The 21,953-nt window shown below is 37.7% G+C and overlaps 1 protein-coding gene across 1 annotated transcript in view; it reads left to right on the top strand.

The window, feature by feature from the left end:
- The first annotated feature begins 3,883 nt into the window (after nucleotides 1–3,883).
- vta1 (vesicle (multivesicular body) trafficking 1) overlaps nucleotides 3,884–21,953 on the top strand; it is a 142,777-nt gene continuing 124,707 nt past the window's right edge. Inside the window, exon 1 of the mRNA XM_080454182.1 lies at nucleotides 3,884–4,050. Coding sequence (XP_080310308.1) covers nucleotides 3,960–4,050 — 91 coding nt within the window. The 5' untranslated portion in view covers nucleotides 3,884–3,959. The remainder of the gene's footprint in view (nucleotides 4,051–21,953) is intronic.

Here is a 21,953-nt window from a genome sequence, read left to right as displayed (position 1 = left end):
TAATGCATTATAAACCTACTTTTAATCCATTGTAATCTTCTCATATAGTTATAGTTATGAATGCTCATAATGCTTTATAACAATAATCATAACAAATTATAAATAATTGTATAGTGACTTATAATATCATAATACTGCATGGGTCACTCACTAACTGACTTTTTCTTTTGGCCAGAATTATAGTGCATTATAATTACCGTAATATAATAAATTAATTATCTCTGTTATACTGCATTATAGGGTGATTATAAGTCAGTATTAGAGGTCATTGGGTGCTTTGAATTAAGTTTTAAAAAAATCTGCCAACACCTGAATTATAATCACAATATATTTGCATTATGACAGTGATTATAAACAAATTAATATAATGTATTACAACTATGAGATATTATAATACAATATGATCCTTACCAAAAGATGTGAGTGTCCAGCAATTATGAAGTATTCTAATACTTGACCTGAAGTCCTGCTTTATACATGCTTTATAAGGTGCTATGATTATTATCATAAAGCCTTATGAGTATTTATGAGTTATTATAGCTAAAATTCAATGGTGATATAAGTGGATCATTATGCATTATGAAGTATGTTTATAATGCATTATAGACATACGATGCACAGCAAGTGTTGATGATTGAGTGCTTTAAGTAAATAGAAAAAACATGATTAATCTATGCGAGAACAACACACACAAAACTCTGCCTACACTTTCAGGAATGTAGTTTACATGAAGCACCCATAGACCACCTATAGCAACTTATAATCACCCTATAATGCATTATAACAGTGATTATAATACATCATAAACCCATGTCTATAATGCATTATAAACATACTTCTAATTCACTGTTCATTCATAACACATTATAAAGCCTTTTAGAATGACTTATAAAGTGAAGTAGCATAATACTTCATAATTACTGGTCACTAACAGACCTTTTCGCCGGGATCAATAGTTGAACGCATTATAATCACACTTATATACATTTCAACATTAAACATCAAAACACTCACATCCTCTGGAAGTTTGTTCCAACTATGTGTAACATAATAACTAAATCCTGCCTGAACATGTTTTGTTTTAGTTAGTAGACCAGTCCTGGATGACCTGAGAGTCCTGGGGTCAGAATGACAAACAAACCAGAGATGGGGTTTTTCACCCCAAAACCATTGAGTAATTTAACCACTTAACACCTACAGTATATGGTTGACCAGAGTCCCTCAGAGCTCTATACTACTATTTTCTGTTTTCTGTTATTGTGGGGAAAGCTTTAGCTGAAAATAGCCAATCGACAAGCTCACAACGCCTCACAACGCAACGTGTTGTGAGATTGTCGATCTGCTATTTTCTGCTAAAGCTTTCCCCACAATACGGATGCTGGTGTTTAAGTGGTGAAAGATGATCAGCAATATTTTAAAATCAAATGACTTCAAGTATTAAAACAGATTCCTACCTGAGCTCCACAGCAGAATCAACAGCGTCACTAATTGAGTCATATCTGTTTCTAGACGATTCAATCACTCTTGTCTGAACTGGACCGTCACTGAACAAGATGTCTTGTCTTCTATCTCTCTATTTTTGACACATCAACTTTTATGTTCATTTTTATCTCTTCATCGGGTCGTGGTTTCTCTTTAACGTCACAGTTTTCTTACTGGCATGTTGACAGGAAGCTGTTGGCATGAACCCATCTTCTAGTGAATCTGACTACTCACAGTAAACCCTACTGTACTTCAAATGATGTGCATTTCAATACTTATACAGTAAAATGTACTCACACACAAAATACATGAACAAACAGGCCTAAAGTTGAATGAATAGATTCTGTGATTCCCTACTGGTTGATGCTGGTTGTGTAGCACTGGGTTCTGTCCTGGTAATGGCTGACCCTCTACAATTGCTGCTGTGATATGATTTAGTTTTCCTATTCAGACTCAATACTGACAGTGAACCTAGTTGGAGAATAGCAATGTTCTGTTCAAGTTATCCAGTTGATTTTATTTATTTATTTTTTTTGTGGGGGGGAGTAGTGTTCAGAAAAATGTCATGTGATATTGATAAATCTCTAAAATGATTCAGAGTGAGACATTACAACCCATAAGAAATGTATATGGTCTTTTTTTACGGTTGAAAAATGATTTGTACCTCACACAAAGACGTATTTAACCCATTCAATCCGGGAACGCATCTCTGTCATTTTAGATTTCTTTGGCTTTTCAATAATAGCAGATGTACAAGCACTCGGTGCCACACTATGAGCTTGTAGATCTGCTATTTTAGAAAAATCGTGAAAATGTGTGCAAATCTTTGAATATGCATTCTTTTAAAGCAAACATTTGTAACTCAAATCTTTACTTCTGGGGGTCCGTGGGAAACAATATTTTGAGATGGGGTCGGCGGCCAATTTGGGCCAAATAGGCTACATATAATTTTGGGGGTCCTTGACATGAAAAAGTTTGAGAACCACTGATGTAGAAACGTAAGTTTTTCAGAATACTGTTGGGATTTAGAAGACAATTTTGTAGAATCGGCTTCAGGCCTTAAAGGGTCAAGCATCAAAATGCTGGTGTGGCATGTGGTGTGAAGTTACCCCGAGTATTTTTATTTTTCCATAACTGTTCAATCTGGGAACCCATTCGGTAAAACAAAAGGAGGGACAAAATGTTTCTTGTTTGTTCACAAAGCACCAGCATTGTGAAGAAGCTGTCTAAAGCACGCTGAAAGCTTTGCTCCTCAGACACTTCAACTAAAGGCCTTGTGTATTGGGGGTTCCTCCCTGGCACAAAGTATTTTCAGATGAGGGTCCGTGGCCAAATACATATCAATTTGGGGGTCCTTGACATGAACATGTTTGAGAAGAACCACTGTTTTAGAAGAAGGCTACCCCCACTGATTTAACTACATTGAAGACTATATCATAGTTCTTCAACAGGGGGTCTGGGGCCCTGTGGAGGGTCCTCTCAGAGTTACTACAGTCACACAGCCATGGAACATTTTTATTATTTTTTATTATTATTTTTACATTAACCATTTGAACCCTTGCATCCCTATTCTGGGGGGAACATTCACAGAAAATAGTGATCTACACTAACAAGCTCACAATGTGTTGCGCTGCAACTATTGTGAGCTTGTAGATCGACTACTTTCGGCAAATAAATTTGGTGTAGAGGGACAAAGGGCAGACCAAATATGAGCCAAAGGTCAAGTTTACTATTGAGGGTTGAAGTTGTTAAATGTCAGAAAATACACAAATCCAACATATTAATAGAAAGGATCATGTGACCTCTCAATCACTATTTTACATACCTCTGATATTCAAAAATAACTGATCTACAAGCTCACGCGACCCGTTGTTGTGAGCTTGTAGATCAGCTATTTTCTGCAGGTCATTTGCAAATCAGAGTACTTTATCCACCACTGGTAAACAATTACCTACTTTGTGTACAGGTATAAACCAATAGATTTTTTTTATGAAGCTGAAGCACTCTGAACTGGAGCGCTCCAAAGTTTATTTTTATTTCTTTTTTTCTTCTCCTCACAAATCTTTATTTATAATAATCATGACATACAATAAAAAACAAACACAAACAACAAACACAAAGTTATCAATACATCAATATAACAACATCCGAGCCAGGGGGATATATATACTAACAGAAAACATTAAAGAGAGAACACAAAAGGACCGTTCTGGCAGCTTTCTTATTTTTTTTGTCATAAAATGTTTAAAGTAGGCTTCTGCTTGGCTTCAATCTGTGGAGCGCTCCAAAGTAGGTGCGCCTGTACGTCCATCGACGTCATCACGTCCCGCGGCTGAAGCTGCTCCCATTGGACACCAAGGCGGAAGGGTAGAGTGAGAGAGGGCGGGGCTCTTTCGCCAAACAACAACGGAACAACTTGTGTTATTACTTTCATTGATGTTTCTCCTCCGTGTTGTTGTGTGAATAAAACCACCAACATGGCTCTACCGCCTCAGTTCAAAGGCATTCAGCACCACCTCCGGACGGCCCAGGAGCACGAGAAGAGAGACCCCGTGGTGGCTTACTACTGTGAGTTTAATGGCTTCTTTTAGTATACCCGTATTGGCTTGCTATAGCCCGGTGGCTAGCGTTAGCATTGTGGCTTTGTTTACATGCTTCACCTGCCTGCCTGCTGTCACTTGTTTAGCTTTAGCATCGTAGCTTCCACACTATGCATGACAGTGCCGATTCAGTATGCTATTTAACACAGGGCTCTTCAACGTGTTTCAGCCCAAGGACCCCTTAGCTGAGAGAGAGAGAGAGAGAGATGAAGCAGGGACCCCCACTACATATTGTATAGAACAGTGGTTCTCAAACTTTTTCATGTCAAGGACCCCCACATTGACACTTATTAGCCCGCGGACCCCCATTTGAAAAGATATGCCAAGGACCCCCATAAGAGAAGATTTTTTTTACGGCTCTAGCAGTGATTCTCAACCATTTTAATTTCAAGGACCCCCCCAGTTTGACATGCATTAGGCTACGGACCCCCATTTAATGGCATTTATATCTCTGGGACCCCAATTTATATTGTAAAATCAATGTTAATTTAACTCTGAGAGTGTACAAAGGGAACCAAATGGACCTGTTAGGGTCCATTTGGTTCCCTTTGTACACTCTCAGAGTTACAGACCCATAAGGGTCCATTTGGTTAACTATCCATCATTTAGCTGGGGACCCCCTGGAACTCCCCCAAGGACCCCTCGGGGTCCCCGGACCCCACTTTGAGAACCAACGGTATAGAATTGTTTTGCAGATTAAACTATTTCATAGATTTCAGAAATGGCTTCATAGACTTGTGTGACGGCACTGTCATCAGTGTTGTGGACATGATTGTGTTTTGTTCATTTCTTACACATTAGCTTCTCTATTCATTCATGTTTATGTGTGTTTTCAGACATTTAACCACTTAAAGCCTCAATACTAAACTTGCCCATTGACTCTGTACTTGGTCTGCTCTTTTTCCCCCCTCTACACCAAACCTCTTTGCCAAAGATAGCAGATCTACAAGCTGCGAGGCGTTGTGTGCTTGTGGATCGGCTATTTTGGGCTAATGTTCCCCTCACTCCCCTCAGAATCCGATCACACAAAGGTGTGGAGGACCCCCTGTAGTAACTCTTGAGGACCCCCTAGGGGTCCCGGACACCCTGTTGAAGACCTACGATTTAACACAATAACGTGTCTAGTGTTGGACCCAGACTATCATAGATGTATTTGATCGATTTTGACATTTGTATATCCATGATCATAGATACGAAAGTAAAAGTCAGACGACTCAGACTCAATAAAATACATCTATGATAGTCTTGATCCAAGGCTAGTCTAACGTAGTCTAGTAAGTCGACTACATATTTAAGATTCAAGTGGCTTTATTCGTCACATTTTCAAGTATTTGCAGTGAAATAGTCCAATATGTAGTAGCCTTGGATCAAGATTATCATAGTCTGACTTTTACTTTCGTATAGGATCAAGACTATCATAGTCAGACTAGATAAAATCCAAGGCCAAATATGTAGTTTGCCAACTAGTGACTACCATTACTAACAAAGCAGTAATTTGTTCCCGTCCGAGAGAGCAGCAGAACAGTAGGCTGTGTCTACTAAGTTATTTGTGGTGGTGACTCATATTCACATACCAACTTTATCTCTAGTTGGCTCCAAGGTGGTACAAAGACTAATATTCAAATGTTTTGTCCACAGAGTTTCTGCTGGTCCCAGATTTCAGAAGCCACACTCTGTATTTGTCCAAAGTAACAAAAGTGAACACTAAAAATTATGGTTGGTAAACTGACCGGTAGAGTAGATAATCTTACTACTAGCCACAGCAAAAAGTTTTCAGCGTCTGGCTGGTGGCCTGAATTAAAGTCGCACCCTTCTTAGGTATATAGGTAGGTGCTGTCAGATTTTGAGCTGAGTCAGCTGACATGCCTTAGAATGTGAGAGCTGTAAAGAATGAGCTCCACCCAACTGCACCTCCTCAACACCAGCTCTCTGTCACTGACACGACAACATAGTACTGTATTACTTCCTTTAGTAGTTTGCTTAAAGAGAAGTATTTATAGACTGGTTAATATGTAAATACTATTACATATACTGCCATTAGGTACACAGTGTGGTGTGATCCATTTTGTTCTTGTTGAGCATTTCAAGTATAATGAGCCATATTCAGGGTTCAAGGTGTTTATTGTCACATGCTCATACTGGACACTACAGCAGCACTATAGGAAGGGAAATCCTTGTACTTAAAACTTCTCTGCAGTAATACAATAATAACATACAAAGGTAAAATAGTAGTAATTAAAAAGGGACCACTAAACGCAAATAGCCATCACCAATCAGCAATATCAACATCATTCAGCAATATTAACATCTGTTACAGTTTTTAATATAATAGGCAAAGGCTATCTATTAGAGGAGTGACAAAATGCTGCTGCATTGTCTGAAGGAAGCCAAGCAAAATAAGTTTTGCTCTTATGTACCTGTACACAAGATGTAACAATAAAACACAGCCTTGAACCTTGAACTTGAATGTATTGCCATGACATTTTGCAATATGAAAACATGATAATATGCATCGTCTAGGAGAACTATATTGCAATTTCAGGATGAAGGACATTAGTAATGCATCGAGTGCTTTGTTTGAACAAACTACTAGGTGAAAGCAGGTCAAGAATGTCTGTTGTGCTGGTGTGGTGCAGCCAGGTAATAATGGAGGAGTCATATTTCCTGTATTTCACTCTGTCACACAAAATGGTGACAGTGTGACACAGAAAATAGTGCCTTACACACCACCTCCATACAATGGTGCTAAGTCAACCACAGCACCAATCACAGTTCTCAACTCAAGTTCAGTTAAAATAAGCCAATAGCTTGTATTGGATCTTGAGATGAGTGAATTTGTCACGCCCCTTCTAACTATCTGTCGATAGATAGATACTAAGATAGTATTGATCGATCGATGGCACAATGACTTAAGTGGCTGTAGTGGTGGCAGTAACGTGAGCCGATGTCATAAGTAGTAGTAAAGGGCACTTCGGTAGCTAAATGCTAAGCTAACAACATGCTAACATGCTAATTGTGTTAGCATCCGCCATTTTGTTTTTAGTGACGTCATCATTAGGGGGCGTCCCCAAGCATGCCCCGACATGTCTGACCCCCCTGCTGTGTGGAGGGGGAGTGGAGGGGTGGCTTTGGCGCCCCCTGCTGGGGAGGGGATGAAGTAGGAGGGGGTTAATTCAATTACTGTGTCTGAGTGGGGGGTGCCCCAGACAGGATAACGTGTATTGAAAGGTGAAGGCAGTGGGGGGTGTAGGGGGATGTGACTGGGTAACCTAGACAGTGATAATTGAATACACTCAAGAGATAGTGAGTTTCTGTTTTGTTTTATTTTTAAAGAATAAGAATTGTTATTCTTTGATCAAATGTTTGCGTGTAATTGACTGCTGCAATGTCACTTGAGATTAACAGGCTTCAAGTGGTTGTTCAAAAGGTAACTTTGATAGACTTAGGGCACATTATAGTCTTATTTCAGAAAAATCACTCTTTTATTAATTATTCTTAAAGGGTATAATAACTTTTATAATCCTATAATGACTTTAGAACATATGCCGTAGCAGGGTTTTATTTTCTAACAGTATTCCTTACTCCCCTGTAGTTAAACTGGGGAACATGCAAAGGAATCAAGGTGCATTGAGAGTGTAACAGGCTGGCAAGTGGTTCTTTAGTCTAGTCTTTTCACACACGGTTTGATTAAAATAAAAATCTTTTTTTTTAAAGCAATGGTAGCTAAACCTTAATGTGAGACAATACAACCCTAACAACATCACCATGTTAAACATTTATAACTTTTTTACTGCATACACAGCTTTAGAAAAACAAGTATTTAAAAATACCCCCAGTGCATGCTGGGTAATTATTTCAACCAATGGGAGGGGGCCCCTAGTGACATAGATGGTTGAAAATGCCCCACTCACAGGGTGTTATACAGTGTAAACAAGTAGAATGCACCATTGACACAACCTATGTATTGTGTTTAAAGCTGCATTTACTCGCTACTCTTTTAATTCCCTAAAGTACTATTACACAGTCCTTTAACAAAAAGGTTTGAACACGTTGAATGTGATTCTAAAAGATGTTAACACATCAGGATACATTGAAAGTCTAACAGGTTTGGTACCACTGGTTTCTAGTCCTTTCACTGCAGGTTTTAAAAATGTATATATATAAATTAAATTTTAATAGGCTAATGGTAGCTAAACCTTAATGTGACACAAAGACAATCCTAACAATATCACCATATTAAACATTTATAACTTTTTTTTTTACAAGTGGAGTGCAACTTGATATGATTAATGTAATGACAGGACTCAGGTTGCACTTTAAAAGGGAGACAGGCTGGCAACTGGCTCTAGTCTCTAACCTTTTCACTGACGGTTTGATTAAAAAAATTTTTTTTAAAGCAACGGTAGCTTAACCTTTTAAGATGTTACACAAGACAATACTGAACAACATCATACAAAAACATGTTCTAACTTAGCACTGCATATACAGCCATAGCATGCAAGTATTCAGAATTTACCGCAGTGCATGCTGGGTAATTATTTTTAACCAATAGCTGAGCTTTGATGTGGTTGATCCATCTTTGGAGATCTTACACAGTAACTGTTTCACTTTTCATTTTGTTTTAAGACACTTTTTTACTTCTTACTTCTAAACAAAAGAGTAGATTAACTTACTGACCCCCAGCCAATATATATTTTCTAACTAACTTACTGCATCTTTTAAGATGTGACACAAGACAAACCCCTAACCACCTTACCACATAAGACATTTATATCTTTTTTATTGCAACAGCTTGTAGTAAGCAAGTATTTAAAAGTTACCACAATGCATGCTGGGTATTTTTTTATTTTTTACTTCTTACTCACCGTCTCAGAGGATCATAGTGTCTCACTGTTTGTTAGTTTTTTTTGCTTGCAGTATCATGTAGTATATATTTCTTCTCTCTGTGTATTACTTTTACCTAAAAAATGTATACATAAAGGTGCTAAGCTATCTATACAATGCTATATCTACATACTCAAACGCCATATTAACAAGAGTTTGGTGAAGAAACATATTTTCTGAAAATGAATTCAATGTTTTTGGCTGAAACACTACACCATTTCTATATTAAACCCAGAAGAAGTAACCTCCGTAGGCCTATTGTGAATTAGTAATTAACAGAGTACATTGGATCATGGTCTCCCGCATGCCTGCCAGGTAAGTATAACCTCCTCACGCTATTCGTGGAGGGAAGCACCCACCCCACGTACAAGTCACACTTACGGTTCATACAACACACACTCAATCACACACACACTACTATGTTAACGTACACACATTTTATGAAGCTAGGTGATGATAGCTGTTGAATGTTGGGATTGGAAGGAAATAGACTTGTATTATGCATTGTTTTTGGAAGCTATTTTAAGCTATTTTAGAAACCTTTTATAACATAATGTGTCACCCATGTCTATATCAGGTTACTCACATTGTATCTCTCAAAATGTCATCTTTAAAAACATTTCTCCACTTTCACACAATTCCCACATTTGTGGAATTATCACCATGTTAAACATTTATAAACTATTTACTACATGCATAGCTTTAGTAAGCCAGGATGTCAGGCCATAATGCAATGCATGGTGGGTAATTTAACCAATGGGAGGGTCAGTAAACACTGTGTGCATTAGATCATAGTTTCGCACCAGCCTGCCAGGTAACAAAGCCAGGAATCTGGTTACGATGGCTCCCCCGGCCAGGTAAGTATAACTTCCTCACGCTATTCGTGGAGGGAAGCACCCAACCCACGTACAAGTCACACTTACGGTTCATACAACACGCTCAATCACACACTACTATGTTAACGTACACACATTTTATGAACTAGTTGATCAGTTATTTTAGAAACATTTTGAAAATAATGTGTCACCCACCTCTTTTCCAGGACAAAAGTGTGGTTATTTACGCACTTTTAAAAGCTTCATGTTTTATCTGTCTTATGTCTTGTATAGTGTTTTTATGTGTTTTTGAATACTTTTATTAATAGTATGCAGAGACAAGCACAGGGGTGTACCGTATTGTGTTCATTCTATTGAACATGTAATATATGTAAAATTGTATTATGTACATGTTTCCAAATAACATTTCTTGAAACTAAGATCTGTATTACTTATTGTAAGTCACTGATTTTGTTAAATACTATTAGTTTACCCTAGATTGTTTTAAACTAAGTATATTTATATTATATAATGTGTGATAAATTGATGATTTAAACTGGAAATTAGTTATTGAGCTACTAATGTGTTTTTTTTAACATATTAATCTCAGGGGAAGGTTAGCCAGGATTAAAGTTAACCTGTAAACAGATGACAGGCTGCTCATTATTCAGCCATGTACTCTTTTTAATCCACGGTTTTCAAAAATCTAAATTATAATTTTGAAGTCTAGGTTAGATAAAGCTTAATGTTACACCAAACATCTCCTAATAAATATATATTTTCAAACTAACTTATTTACTGTATACATAGCATTAGAAGAAACAATTATTTAGTGTCACCCCAATGCATGATGGGTAATTACACCCCTCACATACATGGACCAATGAGAGAAGGTGAGGTTTTGAATGTATGTTGATTTGGGCCCCAATAGTGGATATCTGAGTACTCATTCCTATTTATTAGTTGTTAAGAAGACATTTTATCAAGCTGACTAACCCTTATAACTAGGATGTATAAAACTACAATACATCTTCCTCAGCAGTGAAAGAAAACTCTGAGAAAATGAATGATTGGGGAATATACCACAAAGCGATTATAGTGGGCATAATATCATTGCTGTACGTGTATTCATGAAACAGCTAAATTTGGTCACATTTCGATTTTTATCATCCGCAACGTAATAGATCTTCTGTAAAGCTCCTTTCCATCATGACACCGTGAACATCGATGAATAGATTATATGGCATACACAGTTTTTATTTACATGATTATTATTAAAAACATATACCATTATCAATTATATTCATATACAACAAACATGAGGTTTCATCTAAATCAATCATTCTCTGTATAACATACACAACATTACGCATAGACCAATCACGTATACCTTGCTGATACTTTAAGACGCACATATCAATGATATATGTACACAGGACCATCACATGACATACTCCTTTTGAGTCTCCTTGTTTTTCATCATAAAAACGATCAACTACGGCCCTCACGTTTCTATCATTAATGACACGCCTATTATGACCATGGTACCCTGATATTAGCTCTTTATATGTAGTATTCCTAGTTTTTACATAATGAATATGACTTCTAAAAATATCATATCCCTCTGGTGGGTATACAATATCACCGGGCTTTGTATATTGATCAATTACAGTATTCACAAGGGTTATAAGTCTATTGTAAATAGAACCCTCAATACTAGATGTCACCCCCATTGTAATGAATATCAGTATGGTGATCTAGGTGACCTCTTTATTCTCTGTATTTGGCAATGCCTCGCTGTCCTCCAGAGTGTACAGGAATGACAAATACTGTACAGGAATGACAAATACTGTTATGCATGGGTCTGTCCGTATTCCTTTATCCATGTGATGAGTGTATCGTCCTCTAAATAAGATTCAGTATAATCCACTGCATTGTCTGTAGGATCACACAACTCAGGAGTGCATCGTCCTAGGTATGAAATGAAAAAGTCAGTATAGAAATAAAACCTATGGCCTGTTTCCATTGGGGTCCTTTGTATTCAACTCATAGAATAAAGACTGACCCCGACGGGATTTGAACCCGCAACCTTCTGATCTGGAGTCAGACGCGCTACCGTTGTGCCATAGAGTCCTTATAAATTAAGTTTTACTCACCAACATTTCTTGGCTATGTCATATCATGCTTTAATAGAAAAGTGAATACCACTTCAACCAACATGGATAGTATTAGTAATGATAAATAATCACAAAAATGTAAAACTCGTAATGTCTGTTGGAGATCGGCCGTTCTCCTTAGCTTGGAGCGTAAAGATCGTTTTTCCTTCATAGAGTGTGCATGTATGGACATGTCTGAGTCTTGTATCAAGCCTGAGCCAAACAGAGGTCTGCAGGGCGGTTTGGAGGTGTGTCAGGGGAGTCACTTTAACCTATTGTGACCATTCAGGCCTATGCATTGGTAAAGGGGCCCCCCCCCCCCACGTCACTGAGGGAGTGGTCCTACAAAACGTATATAGGCAGCTCTTTGCAAGAGCTGCTAGGAAGAGAAAACTTCTCTAACTAGAGCTGAAAGTTAACCCGAAAAACACCCCCGCCTGGACATCCTAAGAAAAATATCTTTAAAGTCAATTTCTAACATTGGACTACACTTCATGTTCGCTGTTGAGTGGATACGCCGTGCTGCGGGGACGACAAACAGGAACCTTTTTACAGCTATTCTGGTGGCCTGATTTTTGACGGTTCGCCTGACTAAAAACTCTCCTCTCTGGTCCTTTTCTATTAAGAAAACTCAGAAAGCCTAGACCTAGAGAGACGATAGCTGAAAGAAGAAGATGTACTCTACCCACTTGATTTATGAGGCCGAGGATGAAAAGATATGGCAACTGTCTAATGATCGAAAATTGCGGTGCTATTTTTCACCATCCACCCGTTTTCCATTTGTTGAACTGTATACAATGGAAGAGGGTGAAGTATTCTCTGAAGAAGGATTGCATCATGTTAGAGTTTATGCATCTGAATTTGAAAGATTGAAGACTGCCATTATGGATTTCACTGATTATCTGCTCTGGGGGAGATGGGCCACCGATGACTACATCAAACCATTAGATATGGTGAAAGTGGACAAGACAATCCCTACCCGTTTATCCGAGGGTGAAGCCTTCCTTATTGACTGTTCAAGGACATATTTATGGCTATTGGTGAGATTCCAGTCTCAGGGCCCTACTCGCGAAATACCTAAAACTGTAATGGAGAAAGAAAAGTATTTTCCAATAAGCCTAGCCTTTCACGCAGGGGATTTCTGGCTGCTACGGGATGTGATGAAATTAATCAGTGTTTTTTTCATCAAAGCAAAAGAGAATCGAAAGATGGCCCTGTTGGAGGAACGCCTTAGTGGAGTCAATCGTGTAGTGCCCAGTCTCTCTGCAAAGAAACCGAGACGAGTAAATCTGAATAAACCGTGTCTCTTTCATTTCCACACTATAGACAATACCCTGTCTGGCACAATAGAGTACGCAATGGACAAACCAGCTGGAGCAACTCTGTTCTCAATGGACAACTGTAATACTGCAAAACCTGTATATGTAAAACCCACAAAACCATGATTTATTATGATGTTTGTGGTGTTTAAGTGTAACATATTCATGTTTAAAAACCCAAATGTGTAACATGCTGTGTGTACGTTAACATAGTAGTGTGTGTGTGTGTGTGTGTGTGTGTGTGTGTGTGTGTGTGTGCAATATATTCATGTGTTTCTTGTGAAATAAATAAAAATATCAAACACCTCAAATCTTTTTCATAGTTACATTTTTTTTTCCCATAGCTAATGTGATCAATTCAATTCAAAATGATTTTGTTTACTATATTATTTGATATAGTTATATGATAGTCCTGTAATGCTAGCTGAAAATGACAAGTTAGATTCATATTTTACTTCTAAACTTCTGTTACTTCTAACTTATAGCAACCTCCAGTTTTACCTGATGATAGTCTCCACATGGATTGGTCTCCGCATAGGAATACCAGTGTGTAGGTCTTAGTAATACCAATAGACAGTAATTACTGGACAATTGTCCTGTAAATCAGTGAGTCTGATTCTGAGTCAAAGTAGCAACGATTATATCCACCCCACCCTCCTACACTCTAATGGAGCTCCTCCTCCCCACCCTATTACACAATATAAGACACTCTCGATTTTCCTTATTCAAAAACATGGAGGGATCTGCTGAAAGAACAACCCAAAAAACTCCTTCAGTGTACGCTGTAGCATACGACCCATGGGATGTCTCACCCTATGAATGTTACCGAGGCGATGAATACTATTCACCTCCACCATCACCTGTGTTTTTCCATGATATACCTTTCTCCTCTCCATTGAATTTGTCTCTGACTCTGTATCAGCCTGATGGACTGTGCAGTACATGCTTTCTGATGACTATAAAAGTATGCATCGTCAGGCTACTGGATTTGGTAATAACTGATCAGATGAAAGAAGCCTGCTATGGTTGTCAAACAGACCATCCTAGCCAGACCCAACATCGATGTCTCGACCCACCACCAAAATATTATGTCTTCAACCATTTTAAAGAATTAATGAAAAGACTGTGGAATGACAGGTTTCTATCAGGAATCATACACGTACTGGAATCTCAAAGGTTTGTTGCTATACCATCCAGAGTGCAGGGGATCTGTGAAGCTTATCTTCATGACCTAAAGATGGCTGATGACATTCGGGTAAAAATCAAAGAGGCCGCTAATACTGATCATGTGATGGGTGGATACAAAGCAAAACGCACTATGCTGAACGATCTCGCTACATTTTGGAGAAATTCGTCAGCAGCAGAACCAGGTTCTGACACAGGTAATTAATTGAGAAAATAACTAATCCTAAATAGTTTGATACAAATATATCGGTAGTTTTACAATGTGTGATATATTTGTGTTTAAAGTTGTCTTTTCTCTTCTCCTTCACCTCCTCGCCAGTGTTTTTGATACCTTCTCCAGTGGATTCAACCCTGACTATGGATCAACCGGATGGACTGTGCGGAGTGGTCTTTCTGGATATTATAAAAACATGTATTGATAAGCTGTTAACTGTCGTACTAAGTAATCAGACGGATCTTAAAGTCAGTTACTGTTTTACCCCAGGGGTAACCTATGGACATGCCCTATACCCGGTGCCACGTTACTATGTCTTCAATCATTTTAAAGAATTTATTGAAATGCTATGGACTGAACCATTTCTTTCAGGAATCATGCATGTGCTGGAAACTCGGGGGATTGTTACTACAGAATCCAGAGTGCAAGGAGTGTGTGAAGTTATTTTAAATGAGCTGAGGCTAGATATCACAGCTGATACTCTGGGATATGATCAGCGTCATAATATAATGAACAAACTCGTTCCGTTCTGGAGAAACTCACCACCTAGAGTACCATGGTCAGCGCTATAGAATTATTAGATTTTCATAGATCATCATTATTTGTGTAGTTTAGCAGATATTATTGAACATATATTCTTGAACATGTAATCACAATAATAATAAATTATTTCTTCTTGAAATAGTCATCTTTTATTTTGTTGGTTATTTCTAACATCTTTGTAAGACAGAAAACTTACCAAGCACAATTTAATTGATACTTTAGTCAGACAACGAGAAGAGTACAATTGATGGTGTTCTTCATAAGGTAGCTTTTTAGCTAGATTGTGTACCCTTAAAGAAATAATAACAGACACATGTTGTAATGAATGTTTTTTATTTTCAATACATCAAGTCAGTAGTAGTTACTATCACTATTCCTGTTCATGATTTGGAAAAGTGTGTGTATATATATATATATATATATATATAAGACTAAATAATCACCTAAAGCAAAATAGGTTTTAAATACATTAGACATGTAGAGTTATTTACTGAATAAATAAATAAAAAGTCTAAAATAAAACAATGAGCAGTAGTCTACTATACAACCCTTTACATGACATGCATGTATCTCCATCCAGCTCAGTTGGTAGGAAAGTAGCAGAATTTAACACATTACATCTTTTTAAAGTGACGTAGCAAATTCAGATAATAGTCTTCGACTTCGACTTCTACTTTGTCAGTCAGATGAGGTGTCTTTGGACGCAAAAGAATATAGGCAACAGCCTCATGGACCAATACAGTCAATGGACGAATTTGAGGCTAACGAATTAGTAACCTCATGGGTCCAAGTCACAATGTCATTTGTAACTTGTCCTGTCCTATATACAATGTCAAACAATGTTTGAGTTAATTCTGCATACTCACTAATCCATCATCTCCTTCATCTTCTTCATCCGTCTACGGTTGAATACAATGACGGCATAACTAACATCCTGTACCAGCATACAACCGTTATCAGCTAAGGGAACGTAAAGTACGTCCATCTGTCTTTTCATGCCAAGCTTTAACATTTGATGACCTGTAAGGGATCCACCACGCTCCATCTCATAATCAGACATGGTCACTTTCCTCTCTCTAGCCACCTCTCGTGCCCTATCAGCTATCCTCATCTTCTCTTCCTCCTCCTTCAACCGTGCTTCCTCCTCTTCCTCCTCTGACTCGTGACCCATCATTTGGATAGCCCGCATCTCACTCCCTCTACGTAACATCTCCTTTCGCCCCTGCTCGTACTTTTCTGCTATACGGTCCCACTCCATCGCTGCATTTTTGATATCTTTTACAGAAACTCTATGTTCAGGTTCTCTTCTATAACATATATGCTCCAGACCTTTAGGGATGATAAATTGTTCACGAGCGCAGGTGCCAAGCTCCTCAGAACTTGATGGGGAGGGATGAGGTGGGGGGAGAGGGGTGGATGATGATGAGCGCTGAGACGAAGATAAATCTAAAGGTTCAACGTCGCTCAAACCGGTCTCCTCTTCGTCAGGCATCTCCTCTGAGGAGGGTGACGGTGGCGACTTGGTCACAATTGTACGGTTCTGGCCCCGTAGATTCATGGCATAGTCATGATTCTGCAGAATGTTTGTGTCATCGTTAACGCTCCCTGATGTGTAGAATCCAGCGGAACGTAATGCATCTTCATCCGGTGGTGTCACAAAATGATCCTTAGAGATCTTGAGGGAGTGCACAGAGAGAGGATCTATCGTGTGGGGAGAAAATAAGCAAAAAACAAAACAAAACAACAACTATTAGATCAAATTGGATGGAATATCTCATGCGCAATATATACACACAAATACTATGATTATGTAGTATTTTACAATATTTAATAATTAATTTGATCAACTCTTTGCCACATTCATTTACATTGAAAGTGATCTGATTGATGATCTGATTACACACATGTAATAGACATAGAAATAAGAAATTAAACACTTACCCAATACAGAGGCCATAGTGAATATGTAGGAAATGAAGAAAAATTAACACCAGGCAGATTACGACAGGTAGCACAACGTTGCGTGATACTGCCAGGTCCAAAAATCAGGCCACCAGAATAGCTGTAAAAAGGTTCCTGTTTGTCGTCCCCGCAGCACGGCGTATCCACTCAACAGCGAACACAAAGTGTAGTCCAATGTTAGAAATTGACTTTAAAGATATTTTTCTTAGGATGTCCAGGCGGGGGTGTTTTTCGGGTTAACTTTCAGCTCTAGTTAGAGAAGTTTTCTCTTCCTAGCAGCTCTTGCAAAGAGCTGCCTATATACGTTTTGTAGGACCACTCCCTCAGTGACGTGGGGGGGGGGGGGGGCCCCTTTACCAATGCATAGGCCTGAATGGTCACAATAGGTTAAAGTGACTCCCCTGACACACCTCCAAACCGCCCTGCAGACCTCTGTTTGGCTCAGGCTTGATACAAGACTCAGACATGTCCATACATGCACACTCTATGAAGGAAAAACGATCTTTACGCTCCAAGCTAAGGAGAACGGCTGATCTCCAACAGACATTACGAGTTTTACATTTTTGTGATTATTTATCATTACTAATACTATCCATGTTGGTTGAAGTGGTATTCACTTTTCTATTAAAGCATGATATGACATAGCCAAGAAATGTTGGTGAGTAAAACTTAATTTATAAGGACTCTATGGCACAACGGTAGCGCGTCTGACTCCAGATCAGAAGGTTGCGGGTTCAAATCCCGTCGGGGTCAGTCTTTATTCTATGAGTTGAATACAAAGGACCCCAATGGAAACAGGCCATAGGTTTTATTTCTATACTGACTTTTTCATTTCATACCTAGGACGATGCACTCCTGAGTTGTGTGATCCTACAGACAATGCAGTGGATTATACTGAATCTTATTTAGAGGACGATACACTCATCACATGGATAAAGGAATACGGACAGACCCATGCATAACAGTATTTGTCATTCCTGTACAGTATTTGTCATTCCTGTACACTCTGGAGGACAGCGAGGCATTGCCAAATACAGAGAATAAAGAGGTCACCTAGATCACCATACTGATATTCATTACAATGGGGGTGACATCTAGTATTGAGGGTTCTATTTACAATAGACTTATAACCCTTGTGAATACTGTAATTGATCAATATACAAAGCCCGGTGATATTGTATACCCACCAGAGGGATATGATATTTTTAGAAGTCATATTCATTATGTAAAAACTAGGAATACTACATATAAAGAGCTAATATCAGGGTACCATGGTCATAATAGGCGTGTCATTAATGATAGAAACGTGAGGGCCGTAGTTGATAGTTTTTATGATGAAAAACAAGGAGACTCAAAAGGAGTATGTCATGTGATGGTCCTGTGTACATATATCATTGATATGTGCGTCTTAAAGTATCAGCAAGGTATACGTGATTGGTCTATGCGTAATGTTGTGTATGTTATACAGAGAATGATTGATTTAGATGAAACCTCATGTTTGTTGTATATGAATATAATTGATAATGGTATATGTTTTTAATAATAATCATGTAAATAAAAACTGTGTATGCCATATAATCTATTCATCGATGTTCACGGTGTCATGATGGAAAGGAGCTTTACAGAAGATCTATTACGTTGCGGATGATAAAAATCGAAATGTGACCAAATTTAGCTGTTTCATGAATACACGTACAGCAATGATATTATGCCCACTATAATCGCTTTGTGGTATATTCCCCAATCATTCATTTTCTCAGAGTTTTCTTTCACTGCTGAGGAAGATGTATTGTAGTTTTATACATCCTAGTTATAAGGGTTAGTCAGCTTGATAAAATGTCTTCTTAACAACTAATAAATAGGAATGAGTACTCAGATATCCACTATTGGGGCCCAAATCAACATACATTCAAAACCTCACCTTCTCTCATTGGTCCATGTATGTGAGGGGTGTAATTACCCATCATGCATTGGGGTGACACTAAATAATTGTTTCTTCTAATGCTATGTATACAGTAAATAAGTTAGTTTGAAAATATATATTTATTAGGAGATGTTTGGTGTAACATTAAGCTTTATCTAACCTAGACTTCAAAATTATAATTTAGATTTTTGAAAACCGTGGATTAAAAAGAGTACATGGCTGAATAATGAGCAGCCTGTCATCTGTTTACAGGTTAACTTTAATCCTGGCTAACCTTCCCCTGAGATTAATATGTTAAAAAAAACACATTAGTAGCTCAATAACTAATTTCCAGTTTAAATCATCAATTTATCACACATTATATAATATAAATATATTTAGTTTAAAACAATCTAGGGTAAACTAATAGTATTTAACAAAATCAGTGACTTACAATAAGTAATACAGATCTTAGTTTCAAGAAATGTTATTTGGAAACATGTACATAATACAATTTTACATATATTACATGTTCAATAGAATGAACACAATACGGTACACCCCTGTGCTTGTCTCTGCATACTATTAATAAAAGTATTCAAAAACACATAAAAACACTATACAAGACATAAGACAGATAAAACATGAAGCTTTTAAAAGTGCGTAAATAACCACACTTTTGTCCTGGAAAAGAGGTGGGTGACACATTATTTTCAAAATGTTTCTAAAATAACTGATCAACTAGTTCATAAAATGTGTGTACGTTAACATAGTAGTGTGTGATTGAGCGTGTTGTATGAACCGTAAGTGTGACTTGTACGTGGGTTGGGTGCTTCCCTCCACGAATAGCGTGAGGAAGTTATACTTACCTGGCCGGGGGAGCCATCGTAACCAGATTCCTGGCTTTGTTACCTGGCAGGCTGGTGCGAAACTATGATCTAATGCACACAGTGTTTACTGACCCTCCCATTGGTTAAATTACCCACCATGCATTGCATTATGGCCTGACATTCTTGTTTATTAAAGCTATGCATGTAGTAAATAGTTTATAAATGTTTAACATGGTGATAATTCCACAAATGTGGGAATTGTGTGAAAGTGGAGAAATGTTTTTAAAGATGACATTTTGAGATATACAGTGTGAGTAACCTGATATAGACATGGGTGACACATTATGTTATAAAAGGTTTCTAAAATAGCTTAAAATAGCTTCCAAAAAACAATGCATAATACAAGTCTATTTCCTTCCAATCCCAACATTCAACAGCTATCATCACCTAGCTTCATAAAATGTGTGTACGTTAACATAGTAGTGTGTGTGTGATTGAGTGTGTGTTGTATGAACCGTAAGTGTGACTTGTACGTGGGGTGGGTGCTTCCCTCCACGAATAGCGTGAGGAGGTTATACTTACCTGGCAGGCATGCGGGAGACCATGATCCAATGTACTCTGTTAATTACTAATTCACAATAGGCCTACGGAGGTTACTTCTTCTGGGTTTAATATAGAAATGGTGTAGTGTTTCAGCCAAAAACATTGAATTCATTTTCAGAAAATATGTTTCTTCACCAAACTCTTGTTAATATGGCGTTTGAGTATGTAGATATAGCATTGTATAGATAGCTTAGCACCTTTATGTATACATTTTTTAGGTAAAAGTAATACACAGAGAGAAGAAATATATACTACATGATACTGCAAGCAAAAAAAACTAACAAACAGTGAGACACTATGATCCTCTGAGACGGTGAGTAAGAAGTAAAAAATAAAAAAATACCCAGCATGCATTGTGGTAACTTTTAAATACTTGCTTACTACAAGCTGTTGCAATAAAAAAGATATAAATGTCTTATGTGGTAAGGTGGTTAGGGGTTTGTCTTGTGTCACATCTTAAAAGATGCAGTAAGTTAGTTAGAAAATATATATTGGCTGGGGGTCAGTAAGTTAATCTACTCTTTTGTTTAGAAGTAAGAAGTAAAAAAGTGTCTTAAAACAAAATGAAAAGTGAAACAGTTACTGTGTAAGATCTCCAAAGATGGATCAACCACATCAAAGCTCAGCTATTGGTTAAAAATAATTACCCAGCATGCACTGCGGTAAATTCTGAATACTTGCATGCTATGGCTGTATATGCAGTGCTAAGTTAGAACATGTTTTTGTATGATGTTGTTCAGTATTGTCTTGTGTAACATCTTAAAAGGTTAAGCTACCGTTGCTTTAAAAAAATTTTTTTTAATCAAACCGTCAGTGAAAAGGTTAGAGACTAGAGCCAGTTGCCAGCCTGTCTCCCTTTTAAAGTGCAACCTGAGTCCTGTCATTACATTAATCATATCAAGTTGCACTCCACTTGTAAAAAAAAAAGTTATAAATGTTTAATATGGTGATATTGTTAGGATTGTCTTTGTGTCACATTAAGGTTTAGCTACCATTAGCCTATTAAAATTTAATTTATATATATACATTTTTAAAACCTGCAGTGAAAGGACTAGAAACCAGTGGTACCAAACCTGTTAGACTTTCAATGTATCCTGATGTGTTAACATCTTTTAGAATCACATTCAACGTGTTCAAACCTTTTTGTTAAAGGACTGTGTAATAGTACTTTAGGGAATTAAAAGAGTAGCGAGTAAATGCAGCTTTAAACACAATACATAGGTTGTGTCAATGGTGCATTCTACTTGTTTACACTGTATAACACCCTGTGAGTGGGGCATTTTCAACCATCTATGTCACTAGGGGCCCCCTCCCATTGGTTGAAATAATTACCCAGCATGCACTGGGGGTATTTTTAAATACTTGTTTTTCTAAAGCTGTGTATGCAGTAAAAAAGTTATAAATGTTTAACATGGTGATGTTGTTAGGGTTGTATTGTCTCACATTAAGGTTTAGCT

The sequence above is a fragment of the Gymnoscopelus braueri genome (assembly GCF_963280865.1).
Source record: "Gymnoscopelus braueri genome assembly, chromosome: 16".
Classification (NCBI taxonomy): Eukaryota; Metazoa; Chordata; class Actinopteri; order Myctophiformes; family Myctophidae; genus Gymnoscopelus; species Gymnoscopelus braueri.
This window is presented reverse-complemented; position numbering and strand designations above follow the sequence as displayed.